We start from the raw sequence: 23,674 nt of genomic DNA, 5'->3' as shown, positions 1-23,674 counted from the left end.
AGGCTGGAATTGGGTAGAGGCTCTTTAAAAGACCTAGTAATTGCAGACCTAACACAAGTAGGATTTGAAAATATCAAGTTTCCCTCTGCTAAGTCAGGACAATTAAGTAATGCTATCTCTGAAATAAAATTATGACCTGTCTTTTAATCAAGGATATCTTCAATATGAATCTCATTCAGGTTAAAGGACCACAACATTTATTTAAAAATCTTAATTGTTTAAATGTGGAAAAATAAGAAATACGTGAATAATTTATTCTATAAGATTGCTACTATTAAATAACAGTTTGGTCTGCCAATCAGTTGATACAAAAATAGGTGTATAGTGTCTCCATATACAGAGAAGAAAAGCCAATAAAAATCAGAATGTAATTTTAATTACATAATCCTAAAACTCAAATGATTATGCCAGCTTAAGTATTAGGTATCATGAATCATTTCACTAGAACTTAGATACTGTTTTTGAAAACTGAATAAATAATGTTTCTTAAACCACTTAGCTGAAGAGTAGATTTTGTGAACATGAAAGAAAAAAAGAATCACATTGACTTTTTCCCCCCTAAGAATTGGTTTACTGAGATAATGATACTTTTGGCAATTTTACCTACATGAATAAAATGAAGCATATTTAAATTTGCTAGAGTCAAATGCTAGGTGAAATCTACTGTTTTCCTAAGAAGATTAAGGGGTAGGCATGATTTAACTTCCAAATTACATAACTATCTTGAGCAAAATAAGGATATTCATTACAAATGTCCATCCCATAATTATTTACAATTTCTTAATTTCTAGCTTCTTAATTTTTCTCATTAAATTACAGATCTTTTTAAGCCACTTTACCTTTCTGCTGTAAGGATTACTAATTACTAACTTGGTGTCATCTGAGCCAGATAAAATATATTCTCCAGTCTCATTCCAACAGATTGTATTAACCTAAAAAGAAAGCAAAAAATAAATTTAAATAAACTGGACATTTAAACAAGTATGCTATCTTTCAATTAACTGATGATTCAAAATTTATATCACTAATAAAATCGTGTCTATCCTAAGGAGTATTTACCAGTTAATCTATTGAAAAAACATACTGTCATTTAGCAAACACTGTATTCTATAAACTAACAATGAAATGTCTGAATTGTTAAGTTTCATTGTTTAAATTTACTTTAATTAATTCATTTTATACCCAGAGACACAAAAGACAAGGCCATGTCTTTTTAAATTTTTAAATTTTTTGAATTTTTAAAATTAAAAAAAAAAATTTTTTTTTTTAAAGAACTCACTACAAAGCTATAGCAATCACGGCTGTATGGTACGGTCGTGATCACAGACATATAAATCAATGGAACAGAACGGAGAGTCCAGAAGTAAACATTTATGTTCAAGTAATTTTTGACAAGGGGTCCAAGACCTTTCAATGGAGAAAGTATTTTTTCAACAAAACATGCTGGGACAACTAGATATACTCAAGAAAGGGAGACTATATACAAATATGAACTGAAAATGATCCAAAAATCTAAACGTAAGTGCCCAAACTATAAGACTCTTAGAAGGAAACATAGGTATCAATCTTTAGATTTACCAAAAAAAACGAAGAAAATAGTAAGAGTTGGATAGGGTGTCAAAAAATCGGCTCGCAAAATAGTAAGAGTTGGCTAGGGTGTCAAAAAATCGGCTCGCTAACACAGTGCGGACAGGAGTGCAACACTGTGTCCCTATTTAGACCGTCCAGCACTTCCTCAAAAAACGAAAGTTAGCCCATGACCCAGCATTTTCACAATAAGGGATACATCCAAGAGAACTAAACACATGTATCAAACAAAAACCTTTTCACAAAAACCCACAGCTGCATTATTCTAAGAGCTAAAAGTGAAAGCAATCCCAACATTTATAAACAAAATGTGATTATCCATTTGCTCATAACAAAACATCCATATAATGAAATATTATTCAGCCACAAAATGAAATCATGACTCATCCTGCAACATGTAAATACTTTGAAGACATTATGCTGAGTCAATGAAGCCAGTCTGAAAGGCCATATATTCTGATTCCACGTATTCTGAAAGTCTAGACTAGGCGTATCTGTAGAGACAGAAGGTAGATTAGCGACTGCCAACAGCTTGGTAGAGGGGAAGGGAGTGAATGATAACTGGTATGGACTTTTTCTTCCGATGGTGAAAATGTTCTGGAACCAGACAATGGTGATGACTGTACAACTTTATGAATACACTAAAAAAATCATTGAGCCGCATACTCAAAATGGGTACATTTTATGATAAAGGCACTGTATTCTCAATTAACAAAGAAAGACTTCCACTTTCAGTCAAGGCAGATTTACTATCCCATCTGAAACAACTAAAAAACAGAATACAGTCTTTTTTCCCCCTTAAGATTGTATTTGTTTCTTTAGAGAACACAAGTATGCGTGCACACCAGCAGATGTGGCAGAGAGAAAGGAAGAAGACATTATCTCAAGCAGATTCTGTGCCTGACCTGCAGCTCAATCTTGTAACCCCAAGATCATGACCTGAGCCAAAATCAAGAGTTGGACGGTTAACCTACTGAGCCCTAAATATTTTTAAGTACACAAAAAATATTTACAAATACAGAAAATATTTATGGGCCATAAAACAAATCTCAATATTTTTAAAAAATTTCAAATACAGAGTATGTTCTCTGACCAAAATGGAATTAAGTGAAAATCATTAACAGAAAGATTTGGAAACTACAAAATAACAAGATATCCAAAAAAGAAATTACCCAATAAATTAGGAAGTATTTTGAAATGAATGAAAATGAAAGCACAACATAACCCAATTATTGGGTTGCAGCTAACTCTGAACTTGAAGGGAAACTTATAGCACTAAAATACCTATATTAGAAAAGATAAAAGTCTCATATCAATGACTTCAGTTTCCAATCAAAAAACAAATAAAACCCAAAGCCAGAAGAAGACTGGAAATAATGAGTATCAGATCAGAAACCAAGAAACAACAGAAAACAGAAAAACAGGACAAAAAAATACACAAAAACACTAGAAGCTGGTTCTCTGACAGGACAAATACAATTAATGAACATGTAGCTTAACTAATCAAGAAAAAAAAAGGGGACGGGGGAAATATACCACCAACATAAGGAATGAGAAGGGTAACATTAATCACTAATTACATGTTCTACAATACCTGAACAGTAACAGTCAATCTTATGCCAATAATTCAACAATGTAGATAAAACTAAAAAATCCCTGAAACACACATGCTAAACAAAATTTACTCAATACTTAGTCTACTTTTATTAAGGGATTGCATTTAGGATTTTCCACAAAGAAAACCAGGCCCAGGTGGCTTTATGGGTGAATTCTGCCAAAACATTTTTTTTTTTAATAAATAATGAGAATTCTGTACTATAGCTTCAGAAATTTAGAGAAAATATGAATAGTAGTACTACAAGTAAGTTTGGGAAGTTTGTGAGACACAGATGAACATACAAAAGTAGGACAGAGAATCAAAACCACCACACGGAATCACCAGATATCTACTAAAATGACTAAACGTTTTTTACACTTGATCTTTAGCCAAATGGCAGAGAAGGGATCTCTAAACGTTTTTTTTTTTAATTATTACATCAGATCTAAGGGAAGAAACAACAAAAACAGCAGCAGCAGACTTCAATACCCCATTTCCAACACTGGGTAAATCACATAGACAGGAAATTAGTAAGGAAACATTAGAATTGAACCATACTTTAGAGCACATACAGAAGAGTCCATCATCCAGGAGCAGAGAGACATTCCCCAAGTGCACGCTGAATATTCTCCAGGGTAAATCATGAGAGATCACAAAACAAGTATTAGCAAATTTTAAAAGAATTAAATCATACTGAATACCTTTATGACTACAACGGTATAAGACCAGAAAGTAACAGCAGGAAAACTGGAAATTTCACCAGCATGTAGAAATTAAATAACATATTCTTGGACAATCTGTGGGTCCAAGAATAAAAAAAAAATTTGAAATAAATGAAAATAGAAATAAAACATATGGGATGCAGCAAAAGCAGTTATAAGCAGAAATTTTACAGCAAGAAATGCCTACACTAAGAAAAAAGAAAGGTCACGAATAAGCAAAAGAACACATTAAGGAAAGAGAGAAACAAACTAAGGCCAAAATTAGCAAAAGAAAGGAGACAACAAAGATCAGAGCAGAAAAATGAAAGAGTAGGAAAAGAGAAAAGATCAATGAAACTAAAAGCTAGTTTTTTGAAAAAATAAACAAAATTGATAAGCCTTTAGGGGAAAAAAAAGACCCAAAAAAATAAAAATTATAAATGAAAGAGCAGATATTACCATTGATACCACAGAAATGCAAGAGTATAAGAGAATACACTGAACAGTTATACACCAATAAATTAGACAACCTACTAGAAACATATAACCTACCAAGACTAAATCACACACACACAAAAATTAAAAATCTATCCAGGCCAAAAACAAATAATTTTTTTTGTTTGTTTCTGGAAACCGAATCCGTAATCAAAACCCATTGAAAAACAACCAAAACAATTAGAGTCACCAGCTCTTTACACTCTCTCAGAGATCAAATAGCAGTGGAAACTCATGGGTGACGTTTTTTTAGTGCTGAATTCAGGCATTTTGATAGTTACCCTCTTATCCATTCATTTTCTGTTCCTCTTCCTATACAAATGGAGAGCAGGCAGGTTTCTTTTTTCGGCTTCAGGGGCTTTAACTATTTACCAAACATCTGAAGAAGAATAAATACCAATCCTTCTCAAAATCTCCAAAAAACTGAAGAGGGTACACACCCAAACTCATTTTCTGAGGCAAGCATTACCCTGATACCAGCGCAGGTAACATATTACAAGAAAAGAAAACTACATGCCAATATTCCTGATAAATACAGATATAAATATCCTTAACAAAATACTAGAAAATGGAATTCAACAGCACGCTAAAAGGATTATACACCATAATCAAGTGGAATGTATCCCTGATACAAGGATGATTCAGTATACACAAATCAGTAAATGTGACAGTCCACATTAATATAAAGAACAAGAAAAATCACAAGATCATCTCAATGTATGCAGAAAAAGCATGTAACGAAATTCAACATCTTTCATGATTAAAAATTCTCAACAAACTGCAAACATATCTCATGACCATAAGAAAGGCCGTATATGACAAGCCCACAGCTGACATCATACTCAATGGTGAACAGCTGAAAGCTTTTCCTCTAAAATCAGGAACAAGAAAAGGTTAACAACTCTTACCACTCTTATCTAACCATAGTATTAGATCCCGTCCAGAACAATTAGGCAAGAAAAAGAGAAAAGACATCCAAACTAGAAATGACGAAGTGAAACTGTCTCTGTGTGTGTGCAGATGACATGATCTTACCTACACAACACCCTCAAGACACCACCAAGAACTGTTGGCACTAATAAATGAATTTAGTAGTTTCAAGACACAGAATCAACAAACAAGTATCAGTTGCGTGTCATGTCTACATACTGGCAATAAACTCTCTGATGCTGAGCTACAATTGCGTCTCAAACAATAAAATACTTAGGGACAAATTTAACTGAAGAGGTGAGAGATCTGTACACTGAGACCTACACACTACTGATGAAAGACAATAAAGAAGACACATAGAAATAGATAAGCCAAGTTCATGTATTGGAAGGCTTACTATTATTAAATGTTCACACTACACAAAGCCATCTACGGACTTACGGCAATCCCTTATTTTTTCACAAAAATAGAAAACAAACAAACAAAAAAACCCTAAAGTAGATCTATATGGAACCACAGAAGACCCCAAAGAGCCAAAGATACGTTGGAAAAGAAAAATCTGAAGGCATCATACCTCCTGAGTTAAACTATATTACAAAGTTACAGTAATCAAAATAGTACACTATTGGCATAAAAACAGACACACAGACCAACGGGACAGAATACAGAACCCAAAGAGTAACCCAAACATATATGGTCTATTAATTTACAACAAAGGAGCCAAGAATACTCAATGGGGAAAACACAATCTTTTCAATAAATGTGTTGGGAAAACTGGATGTTCACAAGCAAAATAAGACAAAACTAACTAGAAATGGATACAGTACTTAAACATAAGACCTGAAACTATAAAACTCTAGAAGAAACAGAGTGAAAAACTCCTTGACCTTGGTCTTAGTGACGAGGGAGCAGGAAGCTGGCTGAGGACAAAGCAAAAGCTGGCACTGTGCACCCCCTCTCCACCTGCTCCCCTCCCCTTGGTAATGTGTGTGACATTCCTTAGGCACCCCCAAGGCCATAAGAAACAAATAGTTAACTTACAGAGGTATCTCCCAACTATCTTGATGTTAATGGCTTGCTAAAAGACAACATTGGTCTTCCCGCACCTTAGGCCCTCTTTAGCGTATGAAAGTTCCATTGAAACCTCCCTTCCCCTCACCTTCCCCCAACCGCAAGGTACATAACCTACCATCCCTCACAATCCCAGACAGCAGCTCTTCCTGCCCACGGGTCCTGTCCCTGGGCTTTAATAAACCACCATTCTGCACCAAAGATGTCTCAAGAATTCTTTCTTGGTCATTGGCTCCGGACCTCAGCCCACCGAACCTCACCTAGGTTACGGAAATTCATCATAAGTAGTGCTTTTTTTTAAGTTTTTTTTTTTTTTTTTTAATTTATTTGACAGAGATCACAAGTAGGCAGAGAGGCAGGCAGAGAGAGAGGAGGAAGCAGCCTCCCCACTGAGTAGAGAGCCCGATGCAGGGCTCCATCCAAGATCCCGGAACCATGACCTAAGCTGTAGGTAGAGGCTTTCACCCACTGAGCCACCCAGGTGCCCCTTAGCAGAGGTTTTTTGGTTTTTTTTTTTGTTGTTTTTTTTTTTTTTTTTGATATGACACCAAAAGTGCAAACAAAAAAGGAAAAATCAAATTTGGAAGCTTTGGCACAGCACAGAAACCAGTAAGATGAAGAGGAAACCTACAGAATGGAAGAAAATATATGCAAATCATATATTTGATAAGAGGTTAATATACAAAATATATGAAGACTGTAACAACAACAACAAAAACAACCAATAATCAGATTTAAAAATGGGCAAAAGACCTACATCAACATTTTCTAAAAAAGTATACACAGCCGAAAAATAGATGAAAGGTGCTCACCATCATGCATCAGAAGGCAAATGCAGATCAGAACTATAGTGGAGTATCACTTCACACCTATGAGGACGGTACCATCAAAACAGACACTACAAGAGAACAGGTGCTGGGGAGGATGTGGGGGAAAGGGAGCATCTGTGCACTCGGGTAGGGCTGTAAACCGGTGCAGCCACTGTGGAAAACAGTCCAGAGGTTTTCAAAAACTTCAGCATGAAACTATCATATGATCGAGCAATCCTTTTCTGGGTGTGTAACTGGAAGAAATGAAATTGTTATCTTGAAGAAATACCCGTACCTCCCATGTTCACCGCAGTAGTGTTCACGACACCCAAGACGTGGAAAGAAGCTAAGTGTTTCTCTACGAAGCAATGGACAAAAGAAATGTGGTATATACATGAGATGGAGTGTTAGTCGTATAAAAGAAGGAAATCGTGTCATTTGCACCTACATGAATAAACCCTTAGGACCAAACAAGAATGACAAACTGTCTGATGTCCCTTATATGTGCAATCTAAAAATAACCATTTGGTAGAAACAGGCAGGAACGGCCCAGCAGCTGGGAGATGCTGCCGCTGCAAAACCACAAACTTCCAGTGGCAAGCTGAGTTCTGAAGATGTACCGGGGATCTACAGCCCTATATATCTAATGTATGAGAGGAGTCAATTCGGGGGCTATAATGCGCAGCATGGCTGGTGGTGACATTTAACACTATGTTGTATACTTGAAAGATGCTAGGAGAGTACATCTAAAATGTTCTCACCACTACCACCGCAACAAAACAGTAGTATATGAGGCGATATATGTGTTAACTAACCCTACTGCAATCATTTCACAACGTATCTGTGTACAAATCATCACATTGTACACCTTAAACTTACACCATGCTATAGGTAAATAAATCTCAAAGAAGACGGAAAAAAACAAAAAGATACCTAAAAAACTGTAACAAGTAGTTTGTACATATTAGGGAGCAGAAAGGAATGGGAGAGAGAGAAACAAGGGTGGAAGCCACTTTTTATATACTTTTAAAAAATAATTTATTTTTATACAATGAGAAAGTACTACCTATTTTTAAAATTAAATGCAAGATAAAAATAAGGACAACATGTTTTAAAAATAGTGAGAAGGCAGAAAAAAATACGGTTAAGCTTGCAAGAAGTTTACTTTCCACTCATCCTTAGAAAAATATTTTGAGAATATACTCAGTAAAATCTGAAAGTAAATTTAAAAATGAGAAGAGACAGAATCCACAGCTTGCAAAAACTTGAGAATATCATAAAGGCAATTGTCCATTATGGGAGAATCCATCTGAAATTAATACTAGAAAATTCTCCTTTGGGCGAGAAAGATGTGACCTATCTTTAAAGGAAGACATGAAATCTAACACACAACACACACTCTGCCTCCTCAGTCACAAGTGCACATATGCACGAGGTCCTTCTCCTGACACTAGATAAAGTAAATAAATTTCTTTTTTTTTTTTTTTTAAAGATTTTATTTATTTATTTGACAGAGAGAGATCACAAGTAGGCAGAGAGGCAGGCAGAGAGAGGAGGAAGCAGGCTCCCCGCTGAGCAGAGAGCCCGATGCGGGACTCGATCCCAGGACCCTGAGATCATGACCCGAGCCGAAGGCAGCGGCCCAACCCACTGAGCCACCCAGGCGCCCAGTAAATAAATTTCTAAAGGTATTTTTTTGGCCCACTGTTCTGGGGCAGGTATATATACTATGAACAAATAAATAAATATGTTTGTATAATTATGATGTCAGATAGTGATATGCACTGTGCAGGAGAAAAAAAAAAAAACAGAAGAAAAAAGATACATCAGAATGGGGAGCTGTCTGACTAGGATGGTCAGGGAAAGCTTCTCTGATAGGGAACATGGAGAGTTAAATGAAAGGCGGAGGTGAGCTTTACAAATATATGGGGTTAGAGAGTTCTGAGTAGAAGGCATAAAATACCTAAGGCAAAACTGTACTTGGTGTATTTAAGGAACAGCAAAGAAATGAGTGTCACTGGAACAAATAAGTGTAACAGCACACACAGTAAGGGATGAAACGGGAGAAGGCAGCAAGTGCCAAATCATAGGGCTGGAAGCAATGAGGTCTTTGGGTTTACTCTAAGTAAGCTGGAAACCCACTGGAGGGTTTGGAGCCACTGAGTATTATGAAAAGATGACATATCACATAGTTTTCTTTATAAATTTTCTTTCCATTCTCTTCTTATTATGAAAGTTTAACAAAAATTAAGAAAGACTTATAAGCACTATTTACTAAAAATTTTGACTTTTGCAGTACATAGACAAATTACAGAAGATGACCAGGATGACAGAATAAAGGGTACAAGTAACTGACCTGAAGGTATAAAAGTGTCCGAGCTAATGGAGGTGTGAAACAGAGATAAAAAAGGTAGAGGGAAAGGGGCTCCGGTCTGGCTCAGTCAGTAGAGCATGCAATTTCAGGGCAGCGTGCGCCAGCCTCACACTGGGTGGAGAGATTCGTTAAAAATAAAATCTTCAAAATATTTTGGGGTGTGTATGTGCGCGCGCACGTGTGTGTTTTAAAGATTTTATTTACCAGCGCCTGGGTGGCTCAGTGGGTTAATCCTCTGCCTTCAGCTCACGTCATGATCTCAGGATCATGGGATCAAGCCCCGCTTTGGGCTCTTTGCTCAGTGGGGAGCCTGCTTCCTCCCCACCGCCCCACTTGCCTCTCTGTCTACTTGTGATCTCTCCCTCTCTGTTGAATAAATAAATAAAATCTTAAATAAAGATTTTGTTTATTTATTTGAGAGAGAGAGCATGAGAGGGAAGAAATCAGAGGGAGAAACAGACTTCCCCACTGAGCAGGGAGCCCAATGGGGGACTCCATCCTGGGACTCCAGGATCATGACCTGAGCTGAAGGCAGTTGCTTAACCAGCTGAACCACCTAGGTGCCCCTAAAAATAAAATCTTAAAAAAAAAAAGGTGGAGGGGAGGATGAAAGAACTAAATGTCTCTCTTACAGAATGAAGGTCCGAAAGGCACTGTCTCTAAATGGCAGACAGACAGAAGGATGTTTTTGTATATTGTTTAAAATTCAAGTGACCAGTGCAGAGACTAAGAACAGTAATATAAAAATTCTGAGAAGCCTACATTTAAGAAAGTAGGAGTTGTATAAGTAGGTTTAAATCTTCCTCTATCACAGCAGGAACTCAATAGACAATGTTGGAAGTTGCGAAATCAAAAAAGACCATCAGAAAGAATTTTACACAGATTTCAACAAAGCAGGAAAGAATATCCAATGGATAAAAAGCAGTCTCTTCAACAAATGGTGTTGGGAAACCTGGACAGCCATACTTCTCCAAAGTATGAAAAACTGGACCATTTTCTTACACCACACACAAAAATAGACTCAAAATTTGATGAAAGACCTATATCTGAGACAAGAATCCATCCAAATCCTAATCCTTCTTTGACCTCAGCCACAGCCACTTCTTGCTAGACGTGTCTCCAGAGGCAAGGGAAGCAAGGGCAAAAATGAACATTGGGACTTCATCAAGATAAAAAGCTTTTGCACAGCAAAGGAAACAGTCAACAAAACCAAAAGACAGTCGCCAAACTATGGAAAGAACCAAGATGCCCTTCAACGGATGAATGGATAAGGAAGATGTGGTCCATATACACTATGGAGTATTATGCCTCCATCAGAAAGGATGAATACCCAACTCTTGTAGCAACATGGATGGGACTGGAAGAGATTATGCTGAGTGAAATAAGTCAAGCAGAGAGAGTCAATGATCATATGGTTTCACTTATTTGTGGAGCATAACAAATAGCATGGAGGACAAGGGGTGTTAGAGAGGAGAAGGGAATTTGGGTAAATTAGAAGGGGAGGTGAACCATGAGAGACTATGGACTCTGAAAAACAGTCTGAGGGGTTTGAAGTGGGGGGGGGAGGTTGGGGTACCAGGTGTTGGGTATTATAGAGGGCATGGCTTGCATGGAGCACTGGGTGTGGTGAAAAAATAATGAATACTGTTTTTCTGAAAATAAATAAATTGGAAAAAAAATTAAAACAAACAAACAAACAAACAAACAAAAGACAACCAAAAGAATGGGAGAAGGTATTTGCAAGCATCAGATAAAGGGCTAGTATCCAAAACCTAAAAAGAATTTATAAAACTCAACACCCAGAGCACAAATAATCCAATCAAGAAACGGGCAGAAGATAGGAACAGACATTTCTCCAAAGACATCCAGATGGCAAACAGACACGTGAAAAATTGCTCAACATCATTCAGCATCAGGGAAATACAAGTCAAAACCACAATGAGATACCACCTCACACCAGTAAGAATGGCTAAGATTAGCAAGTCAAGAAATTGCTGGCCCTTACTTGTCTAATGAGTCTCGGAGTATCAAAAAACAGGCCAGCAAACTCAGACCATAGGGCTTGCGATCAAGACAGTTTTCAATCTTTCTGCTTTTGTCCACCATACTGTAAGTCTGGTTGGAAAAAAGAGGAATATAAAATAGGAGGAACACAATATAATATAAAAAGGAGGAAATAACATAAAAGGAGTAATATGAACAGATTTATGTGCACAAGCCAGGATCCGTGTGTTGAATGAGTCTGTAGTATAACGAGAAGACCAACTAAGAGGATACTGCAGTGGTCCAGGCAAGGGAAGATAGCTTAAATCAGGTGGTAGCATAAAAAGGGAAAGAAATGGGATGATTTCAGATATATTCTGGAGGTAGACTTTATGGACAGACCAGATGTAGAAATCGAGGGAAAAAGAGTAATCAAGGGTAACTTGAAATTTCTCAACTTAACTGGCTGAACGGTGGTGCGATTTACTGAAACGCAGAAGGTTACAGACTTAGGGGAGAAAATCAAGTCTTTGTTTTAGCCACCTTAATCTTTTTTTAAGATTTAAACTCAATTAATTAACATACATTATTTGTTTCAGTATAGTCTGTGAGTCATCAGTCCTAGTTATATAGTAAGTAGTACTCATTACAACACATACCCTCTGCAATGTCTATTGTGTCCGACCCCCCTCCCCTCCAGCAACTTTTTGGTTATTGTAGCCACCTGAACCTTTGGCCAATCCTACCATTACTAAAAGTAGAACAAACATTATGTGCCTCCTTTTTTTTTTTTTTTTAAAGATTTTATTTATTTATTTGAAAGACAGATCACAAGTAGACAGAGAGGCAGGTAGGTGGGGGGGCGGGAGGGGGGGCAGGAGGCTCCCTGCTGAGCAGAGAGCCCGATGTGGGGCTTGATCCCAGGACTCTGAGATCATGACCTAGGCCAAAGGCAAAGGCTTTAACCTACTGAGCCACCCAGGAACCCCCACTGTGTGCCTCTTTATTCAACATACTATGAAGCATATAGTATCATCCTATAAATATTCCCACTCCAAAAGCTATATCTGAATCTAATCAAACCTCTAGGAGTTAACTTCTACTTAGAGGAAATACAAAGCATATAAAAACAAGTTAAATGACAACACAGAAACCAGATCAGTCTCTAGAGTGTAGGACAGTCTACAGGAAAACTGACTGAGATTCTGTAACAAGTCAATGTCAGGAATGAAAAAAAAGGCAGCCTGCTCTGGCTTAACAGTGATTTAAGAGGCATGGCAATCAAGGAATGGACTTTGCCTGGATCCTCTTTTGAACAAACAACTATAAAAAGACATTTTAAACAGTGAGGGAAATTTGATTATGGACTGTGTATCAGATGATACCAAAAGTATACTGTCAATCTTGTTAAATTACATAATGGCATTTTAGTTACATAAGAAAATGTCCACTGCTTTTAGGCTACATATAGAAGTGAAATGACGTAATATCTGGGATTTGTACTGAAATACTTCACCAGGGGAATAAAAAGAAAAATGAAATGGAAAGTGTGTTACAATCTTGGTCACTGCTAAATCCACCTGATAAGTATAGAAAAGTATGTCTGAAATTTTCCTAACAGAAATTAAAAGGAAAAGGATTCTGTTTTGGCCCTGCTAAATTCAGGATGTTGATCAGACATTCAGGGGGAATGTGAAGTAGAGAGCCGGATACATGAACCTGGAGTTCTGGGAAGAAATGAGGAGATGGAAGGCGTATTTTTCAGCCATGGGAGAGCATGTCCTAGAAAAATGAAGTGAAGGGGCGCCTGGGTGGCTCAGTGGGTTAAAGCCTCTGCCTTAGACTCAGGTCATGATCCCAGGGCCCCCGCATCGGGCTCTCTGCTCAGCAGGGAGCCTGCTTCCTCCTCTCTCTGTCTCTGCCTGCTTGTCTGTCAAATAAATAAATAAAATCTTAAAAAAATAAAAAAGAAAGAAAGAAAGATAAGTGAAGTGGAAACAGGCTGGAGAAGCCAGGACCAAGTCTCGATCCGTCCAACATCAACCTAAGACAGAGAAGATGCAGCGAGTCAGTGAGATACAAAGAGAACCAAGAGAGTGTGGTAGTAAAAGAACCAAGAGAAAAAACATTCCAAAAATGAATGTGTTCAATTCATGTCTAAGTTCCCTAAGAAGTAGCCACGAGTAATCATTAGTAACCTCTACAAAAGCAGTATTAGTAGACTGAAACAGATGCAAGCCTTTTTTTTTGCCCCTTGGAAGCCTTTTAATAATATTAGAAAATTCATATCTGCTTTAAAAAAAAAACTCTCATATATTTCTTTTTTTTTTTTAAGATTATTTATTTATTTATTTGACAGAGAGAGATCCCAAGTAGGCAGAGAGGCAGGCAGAGAGAGAGAGGGAAGCAGGCTCCCTGCCGAGCAGAGAGCCCAATGCGGGACTCGATCTCAGGACCCTGAGATCATGACCCGAGCCGAAGGCAGTGGCTGTAACCCACTGAGCCACCCAGGTGCCCTCTCATATATTTTTCTAAATTCAAAATATACTTCTTTAGGGTTTTTTTTTTTTTTAAGATTTTATTTATTTATTTGACAGACAGAGATTACAAGCAGGCAGAGAGCAGGGAGGAAGGAGGCTCCCCGCTGAGCAGAGAACCCAATGCGGGGCTCGATCCCAGGACCCCGAGATCATGACCTGAGTGGAAGGCAGAGGCTTAACCCACTGAGCCACCCAGGCGCCCCCATTTCTTTATGTTTTAATGTAAAACTTTATTCTCTTTATATCTGATTACAGTTAGACATAATCTCTTCTGGGAGGATGGGACATTTCATCAAATATTGGAGCACTTGGTATTCAAGTCTTTCAGAGTTGAGAATTAATCATTACTTACACAGCCATCATGCACATTCAGGGTTGCTTCAAGTTTCAGTCTTTGGATAAATTCTCTTCTTCCTGTTTAAAAAGAAAGAACTAAATGAATCATAAGTCATTTTTGTTGATCAAAGTGTCACAATGAAATGAAGAGCCCAGGATCCAGCATGAGCAAACTCTTTATTTCTACTCCTGCACTTAAAGGCTGAGTAATACTGGGGGAGACGGACCTACCTGGCCCTCATTTCTTTATTAGGTAGTTGTTACCTACCTCATGTAGTTATTCGTTCGTAAGGATTAAGACATGCAAGGAGAGTGTCTGGACCACAGTAATCATTCAAATATTCCCTTCATTCAACTATTCATTCAACAAATATATTGAAAACTCACTCCACTCCAGGTGGTGCTCTAGAAGTTAGGCGCACAGCGGTGAAGTAAACAGAGCAAGATCCCTGCACTCTAATGAGCCTTCTGGAAGACAGTAAACCACCAGGTCACAGTATTGTATGGAAAAATAAAGTGGAGAAAGGAGCTAAGAAAGGACTGGAGGTGGGGGATGGGGTCTTAAATCTTAAACAGGGTGGCAAACAGTGTTTCATAAGATATGACCTACTTTTGAACACATCTCAATTTCAGAAATGTTGAAGTATTTTAAAGTTCATCTTATAATGATGAAAAATGGCAGCAAAATATAAAATAAAATCAGCCTAAATGTCCATCAGTAGCAGAACAATACTGCAAAAATAGAACAAATCCCTTTGAAAGAGAGAAATAAGTTTCCCTTTAAAAAATGAATCATCTTTACCAAAGAAGAACCAAAAAGCTTCATGTTTATTCAGAAGCTGTAATGAAAAGAAGCTGAATATATGACAAAGAATGATAATTAGCTAAGTAATCAGGCTGATGAAATCTCAAATAAAATTAAATTTGACTATGCTCTCTGTATCCTGTCACAAGGGACAGATTTCTCTATTTATTATGTTTTCTTGCCACTCCACGCAAAGATCACGATTTTCTTAAAGCCGAATTGTTTTCCTTCTCTCTCCTTGCTTATAACTGGTAAGCTGGCTAGGTAAAGGATGAACATGTGGGTTATAGGATTTTTTTCCTTTTTCTGTGTGGAGGAATGCTCTATGGTTCCTGAACATATTGGAATAAAACAACCAACAAAAATTCAGTGTTTTCAGGGCGCCTGGGTGGCTCAGTCAGTTAAGCATCTCCCTTTGGCTCAGGTCATGATCCTAGGGTCCTGGGATTGAGTCCGGCATCAGGCCCCCTTTTTGGTGGGGAGTCAGCTTCTCCCTCTCTGACTACCCCTACCCCTGCTCATGCTCTCTCTCGGAGGCTCTCTCTCAAATAAATAAAATCTTAAAAAAAAAAAAAGGAAATTCACCATTTTCATGAACTGGTTGTACTTTATATAATAACTTTTCAAATCTGATTTTCAGTTTTAAAAAGATTTGCTAACTGCAGTAAACAGGTAACATTACATCTTCCCCCCTTTGGCCAACAACAGCAGGCTTGGCATTCCTACTGTTATAATTAATTAAGAGTTAAGAAACAGTATTCAAATTAACAACATGACAGTAATTAAAATTCATTAAAGTTCTTTAAAAAAAAAAAAGCAGCACAAAAAATTTTTTTTCCAAATTTTTAAAATCTATGTTTGAAAACAGGGCTCTAGCCATCTCTGTATAGAGAAAATGGTGGTGGGACATGAGAATAGGAGACAAAGTGAATTCTTCTAGCAGGAGCTCTTACACATGAAACCTGCACCTAAAAACATGCACTGAGACATGACAGTTACGTAACAGCTTCTGAATGTTATTTCTACATGGGACTTTGGAGATCAGAATGAATGCTGTCTCCACACACCCCGTTAAATGTGCTTCTAGAACAAACTAGTGCAAACCTCCTCTACCCTTTGTAATTAAATGCACTGCCAAAAAATAGTAGCTCACCATCTCCATAAAGAACTGTAAGTTTACTTCGGTCAAATAATCTTCAACAAAGCGGGAAAGAATATCCAATGGAAAAAAGGCAGTCTCTTCAACAAATGGTGCTGGGAAACTTGGGCAGCCACATGCAGAAGAATGAAACTGGACCATTTTCTTTTTTTCTTAAAGATTTTATTTATTTATTTATTTGACAGAGATCACAAGTAGGCAGAGGCAGGCAGAGAGAGAAGGGAAGAAGCAGACTCCCTGCCAAGCAGAGAGCCCGATGTGGGGCTCAATCCCAAAACCCTGAGATCATGACCGGAGCTGAAGGCAGAGGCTTAACCCACTGAGCCACCCAGGTGCCCCAGAAACTGGACCATTTTCTTACACCACACACAAAAATAGACTCAAAATGGATGAAAGACCTATATCTGAGACAAGAATCCATCCAAATCCTAGAAAACACAGGCAGCAGCTTCTTTGACCTCAGCCACAGCCACTTCTTGCTAGACGTGTCTCCAGAGGCAAGGGAAGCGAGGGCAAAAATAAACTATTGGGACTTCATCAAGATCAAAAGCTTTTGCACAGCAAAGGAAACAGTCAACAAAACCAAAAGACAACCAAAAGAATGGGAGAAGGTATTTGCAAACATCAGATAAAGGGCTAGTATCCAAAACCTAAAAAGAATTTATAAAACTCAACACCCAGAGCACAAATAATCCAATCAAGAAACGGGCAGAAGACAGGAACAGACATTTCTCCAAAGACATCCAGATGGCCAACAGACACATGAAAAAATGTTCTGCATCACTCCACATCAGGGAAACACAAATCAAAACCACAATGAGATACCACCTCACACCAGTCAGAAAGGCTAAAATTAACAAATCAGAAAAGTAAAGTTAAAATAAAAACAAAGGCGCCCGGCTAGCTCAGTCGGTAGAGCATGAGACTCTTAAAATAAAAACAAACTCATACCTGTTACTAAGAACTGTTAAGTCTAAATACTGGTAAGCTAAGCACTTGCCACCATCTCATGAATGCCGACAGAAGACACAAGACTCCTAAGTTAGGCACACAAGACTTTTCTACTGAAGCAGCGCAAGCTTCAGGTTCACACTGGTTCCTTATCCCCCAATTCCCACAGGGCAATGGGGAGCAGCTTGGGTGAACACTGCACATGCAGTGGGTCTGAATCACAGCGGGGGAACTCTGAACGGAGGGAAATCAAATTTTATAAAGTATCAAGCAAACCTGCCTGACCTGTGTCCCAAAGAGTGACAGTATCTTTATTATACTGGATAATAAATCAATCTGCCCTCTGCTTCGGAGGGAGATATTATAACTTCCCAAGTTGTTCCCTATAAACACATCAATAAAAAGATAGTCCAGAGCCAAGTGGCCAGTGCCGCTGCTCACAAATGTGCATAAATGTGACAGACATGGAGCACTACCTCTCAGCAGTTACACACTTGCTACGGATGGATCCAGTTATACCTGTGGTTTCCTACTCTCAAGTCTTTCTTGCAACCATGCTGTCTCTCATAACTCCATCACTGCTTTGACCTTCTATTCTATCTTAATAGACTCTAAGCGCAATAAAACGGGAAACACTCTTTTGTTCACCCAAGTATTCTATGTGCTTAGAACAGTGCCAGGACAAAGTGAGCATCTGATACCCATTTGCTGAGTCAGTGACGTACTCACTCTGTTCTAGAACGTGTTTTCCCTCAGTGGGAGAGGGTGAGCATCTTTCAAGGACAGCACAGAGCTACTGCTCACATGGAACAGCTGTACCACTGATTAAACAGCTGTGTGACTTATTCACATAGCTATCTCCCTTAGTAGACTGAGGTGCTTGATCTAAGAAGTATCAGACCTGGTTTAAATGCCCAACTTGGAACAGACTATGCAGAAGCCGAGCAAAATTTAACCTCTCAGAGCCTTACTTTACATTTGTGTATGTTTTACATTTGATGGGAACAGACTTGTTGTCAGGAGTACATTAATTAGCATACTCAGAACTTATAAACGTGCCGGATACACTATACACTTACATTTAGTTCTCTCATATGTACAGGTGGGATTGTTCTAAGTTAATACTGCCCAAAAAGAGAGGAAACAATTTTTTAATGACCTCATTTAGGAGTTGAGGTAAGTTCAGTGATTAAGGGGAAATAAGGCTGGTGATATGGAGATAGAAAAGCAGTTGAACAAAAATTTTTACTTTACTTCACGCTATTGTCCCTTTGAGCTACTTCGTCTTTAATGCCCAACTTCCCAGTCATCTCTACACGCTGCCTTCTCTAGCTCACCCTTAGGTCTTTCCCCTGCGCTGCCCCTGCAGCTTCCTCTTCCCCATTGGTTTTGTTCTTAGAAATCACAGGCTATCAGTAAACCAATGGGCCCTTTCAAGACACATTTTTCATGACCTCATAGTAGTAACTGTCATAGCTGACTGCTATCGCCTCGAAATGATATTCCTCTCTGGCCCCCACGACATCTAACCAACTAACCAGGAGCACTGAAAATCAAAAGGGTGACAAAAGTACCTTTGAGGTAAGACAGACACAGAACTGTTTATCTTTGACAGAGCACAGGACAAAGAGGACTTCCATTAAAGTAAGAAGAAAATAGTGAGGAGTGCCTGGGTGGCTCAGTGGGTTAAAGCCTCTGCCTTCCGCTCAGGTCATGATCCCAGAGTCCTGGGATCAAGCCAGGTAACACTTCGGGCTCTCTGCTCAGCGGGGAGCCTGCTTCCTTCTCTCTCTCTCTGCCTGCCTCTCTGCCTACTTGTGATCTCTCTGTGTCAAATAAATAAATAAAATCTTTGAAAAAATAAAAAATAAAAAAATTAAAAAAAAGGATTTGTATCAAGAATAAATAAAGGATTCTTATAATACTAAGTAGGTGAATCTGATTATTTAACCAAAGTATACAGAGGGCAAATAAGCCATAAAAGATACTTAACATCATTAATCATTAGGAATAAATCAAATGCAAATTAAAATGATAATGACATCATTATACCTCATATCTAGAAATGCTAAAATTGGGAAGAATCAGAATGCCAAGTGTGGTGAGCGCAGTATGGTACAACTACTTGCGAAAGCAGTCGAGCAATTTCTTATAAAGTTAAATATACTTCTACAACTCAGCAATTCGATTGCACGTATTACCCAAGAAGTAAGAATTTAAAGGGGTCATACTCTAGGTTTTTTCCCCACGGATAAACAAAGTTTCATTATTTGTATTTTCTTTATTAGTTATCAGCAGTGTTTTAAATTTTTTAATCTACTGCAAGTACTTGGTAAACTCACCCTCCCTATTAACTACTGAAGCTAATAACAATTGTAATTATTAAAAATACAAGCCATCTAGAATAGTTTTGCAAAGCTCAAGTCTAAGATCCATGACATAATCTGGTATGTCAACAGCACTATTTCTAACATGACACAGAACAGAAAATAGTAAGGCTAACCACCCCCTGGAGAATCTTTCATTTTAGTTTTATGTGTGTATCATAAGTTGCCATATAAATGTATTTTTACTGTGGACCATGGTCAAACATTTTAGAAACAGTGACCTAAAACACACCCATAATATAAATTCTATGTTACCAGCAGCTGCTGACGCTTCCAAACATTTCCATCCTATACCAGGGAGGGATGAAATCCATAGTAGAGCCATTTCACTGTCTGTAGTTGCTATGATCGATATGCCTGTAGTGGTCTTACCTTCAGGAATTACCAGCTTATTCTCTAACATGTATTTGTCATACTTGACAGTCATTGTTCCCTACTAAAGTCAGACATCTTTCAACTTACATTGAGAATACAAAACTAAAGAAACAAAGTACAAATATTTCACTAACTTTTCCCTAGTAGCTAACAAGGAAGCATAATCAGAATTCACAAACTCTCCTATAATACACTGTAACTTGGCAAGACATGAAGAACTAGGTAAAGTACGTGCATTAAAGGATATGCTAAAGGATAATCTAAATGTGGGGCATCTGGGTGACTCAGCCACCTAAGCATCCAACTCTTGATTTCAGCTCAGGTGGTGAACCTAGGGTCGTGGGATCAAGCCTTGCGTTGGGCTCAGTGCTCAGCAATCTGCTTGGGATTCTCTCAACCTCTTTCTCTCCCCCCACCCCCAGCATGCTCTCTAAAATAAATAAGATCTTGAAAAAAAAAAAAATCCCAAATGCAAAATCATCCATTTCAATAAATACTAACTCCAAATGATAGTCAAATGACATAGACTTCCCAACTCCAGTGCAAAGGCATCACTGGCTGCCTGCTGTAGTATGAATGGTTGTGTCCCTTCAAAAATTCTATGTTGTAATCCTAACCCCCAGGGTGCTAGTATTAGGAGGTAGGATTTTTGAGAGGTGATTAGGTTAGGATTAGTGCCCTTATAAAAGCAACCACAGAGAATTAGCACCTGGAAGCAAGCAGGCCCCCCTCACAGGACCAAGATCCTGACGTGAGCACCCTCCTCTCAGCCTTCCAGCCTCTACAACTGTAAGAAATAAATTCTTGCTGTTTATAATCTACCCAGTGTACGCTATTTTGTCACAGCAGCCCAAGCTGACCAGGACACTGCCTAACCATAACTTAAGCATTTTATATTAAACATACTATACATACTAAACACACTCTATGTTACATATTAAACATACTATACATTGTGCCTGGGGGCCTTCTGCTCAGGTCATGATCCCAGAGTTACAGGATGGGGTCCTGCATCGGGCTCCCTGCGCAGCAGGGAGTCTCTACTCCCTCTGACCCTCTCCCCTCTCATGCTTTCTCTCTCTCTCTCTCTCTCTCTTATTCTCTCAAATAAATAAATAAAATCTTAAAAACAAAAGCAAAAAAACATACTATACATTATGGCAAACAAGTCCCTAGAAAATTCCCATTACTCTTTTGTCAGTTACAGTCTTTTAATGTAGAAGTAAGGTTAGAAAGTATAAATTGGTTGTGGGCAAGTCTTTAAAATGACAGGAGTATGAACAGAAAGAGGGAATGTATAGAAACCAGGATCTTTTACAAGCGATGTCCACGTTTACGAAGCTGTGTGTATGTGTAAAAATAATACGTAACCAGTAAGTCACTGTAATAATCACTGATTTCCAAAATACTACTCTATGGCTATACAAGATCTTAAGAAATTGAACCATTTAAATCTACAGGTGCTTCTGGCTCTGGACTTCGATAATTACTCTTTAAGATAAATTCTATACTGAAATTCACATCTGGCCCATAAAGATGACAGACACCGGCCTGGGACCGGCCTCGGCAGCTCTGTGCGCAGCGGGGAGCCGGCTCGCCCCCGACCCTCCACCTGCTGTGATCTCTCTCTCTCTGTCAAATAACTAAGAATCTTAAAAAAATGTTTGAAGTCTCAGAATAAAAAAGGGATTTACTTTGTGAAACTCCTGAACTTGGGCTTTTTAAAAGGCTTTGTAGTAATCTTTCAAAACATTATTTTTTTAAAAAATTCATTAATTCAGGCGCTACTAATGTGCAATTTACTATTTCCCGAACCCTAAGCCAAGGCTAGCGTTCTTGGTGGGAAAGAGTCAGAGGAAGTAATGGTTTAAAGAAGGGCTACTAAGGCCAAGGAATTACTTCCCAAGCTATTTTCCAATATTGCGAAAACCACCTTTACGGGGCGCTGACTCAGGGGCACGCGGATCACGACCAACACCGGACTGACACAGGGAAAGCGCGACCTGAGCTAAAAAGCTGCCCAGGCTGCGGGCGTCGGTGCGCAGGCGCGGACCCGCCCCGCCCGCAGGGACCCGCTTCCCCGCGCCAACCGCACGCGCGGAGGGAAGGAAACGAGCAGCTCCGTGGTTTAACCTCGTAAATACAGCTGGGCTGCAAGGGCCGAACAAAACTGGGACTTAAATGTGCATCAGCACCTGAGCCGCCCGCTGGCGCAGGAACGGCCGACCGCGCGCGCGGGGAGCGCGGCCCTGAAGCGCGGTGTCCAAGCGAACACAAATTCTTCCTCAGCAAACGCTAACGGACGTTCCGCACATCTTTCGAGGTCGTGTAGAAAAGTGCCCCGCACCGGGGTTTGAGTCTAAAACAAGTCGGGACCACTCCGGGCACTTACCGGGGGTAAGGACGGTCCCTGCAAAGCTTCGCGCACAGCCGCGGCCCCGCTGCAGAGCCGAGTCTGCGCCCGCGGAGCGCCGTCCCCGACGTGGACACGACGCGGCCGTCGGGAGGACCGGGCCGGTCTGCTCCGACCGCCCAGGAGGATCTCCGAGACCGAACGTGCAACGGACCAGCGGCAGCGCCACGGTCACGGCAGGGCCGCGTCCACGCAGGGCGGCGCGCGAGAGCGCCCGTGCAGGTGGACACGCGTGTACCCGCAAAAGCGCGGAGGACGCGCGCGGAGAAGCGTCCGGGGCGGGCGGCGGCACTGGACGGCCGCCCCGGTCCCACCCAGCCGGGGCAGCGGGGACGGCCCCGCGTCGCCCGCGTCACCGACCACCACCGAGAAGCGCCCGGTCCGCCTCCCAACGACGTACCCCCGGCCCGTCCGCTGCGAGGGGCCGCAGCTGCTCCCGCGAGCTCGAAGGCAAAACCGAAGCCCTGGACACCCGGAGAAGGGGGCAGGACGGGCCGGAACCGGCTTCACGCGCGCCGCCTTCCAGCCAGCGCGAGCGCAGCGCGGGGAGCCGACCCGGGCCGGACGCGGCCGCTCCGGGGCTCCGCACTCTCGGCAGCTCCGCAAACGGGGCGGCGCCCGAGCCCGGAGGCTGTTTTTAGAAGCTCCGCGGGGAAGCCGCGGACGCCAGCGCGCTTCGCAGGGCGGGCGGAGACGCGCGAAACCCGACACCGTCCCCGCGGCCGGAGCCGAGCGGAGCGCGCCGGGGGCCGGGGCCGGGGGGCGCCGCTCTCGCTCCGAGGCTCCGGCCGGACACCGCCGGGCCGTGGGCGCGCAGTCCGCCCGCAGCCCGGTCCCCGCAGCCCGGGCCCGCCGGCAGAAACTTCGTCCTTCGGCGGAGCGCGGACGGCGGCGGCGAGCCCAGGCGCCAACTTCGGCTCCGAACCGAGCCGCTCCGGGCGGCGCGGCGTCTTCTTCGAGTCCCGCCCCACACGCGCCCCAACACCTCCCGGCCAGCAGCGTCCGCCGGCCCCCGAGGAAAACCCGGCAAGGGCGGCGGCCGGCGGCACGCAGGGGGGGCTCGGCCGCGGGAGGACGCCCGCGCGGGGGGCTCCGGCCGACGCGCACCCGACACCCCGCGGCCGCCGGGCGCCCCTGCCGAGGCGCCGTCGCACGGCCAAC

The 23,674-nt window shown here is 40.7% G+C and overlaps 1 protein-coding gene across 7 annotated transcripts in view; it reads right to left on the bottom strand.

Annotated features, from left to right (window-relative positions):
- DCAF6 (DDB1 and CUL4 associated factor 6) overlaps window positions 1-23,674 on the bottom strand; it is a 135,605-nt gene that overhangs the window by 111,617 nt on the left and 314 nt on the right. For all 7 annotated transcript variants that reach the window (XM_044266882.1, XM_044266884.1, XM_044266883.1 and 4 more), the window contains exons 2-3: window positions 14,440-14,501; window positions 840-932 (exon numbers count right to left, since the gene is read on the bottom strand). In XM_044266882.1, the coding sequence (XP_044122817.1) occupies window positions 840-932; window positions 14,440-14,501 (155 nt within the window). The remainder of the gene's footprint in view (window positions 1-839; window positions 933-14,439; window positions 14,502-23,674) is intronic.

Source organism: Neovison vison, chromosome 10 (assembly GCF_020171115.1).
Source record: "Neovison vison isolate M4711 chromosome 10, ASM_NN_V1, whole genome shotgun sequence".
NCBI lineage: Eukaryota > Metazoa > Chordata > Mammalia > Carnivora > Mustelidae > Neogale > Neogale vison.
The sequence above is the reverse complement of the archived record's forward strand: the minus strand, read 5'-3'. Positions and strand labels throughout refer to the sequence as shown.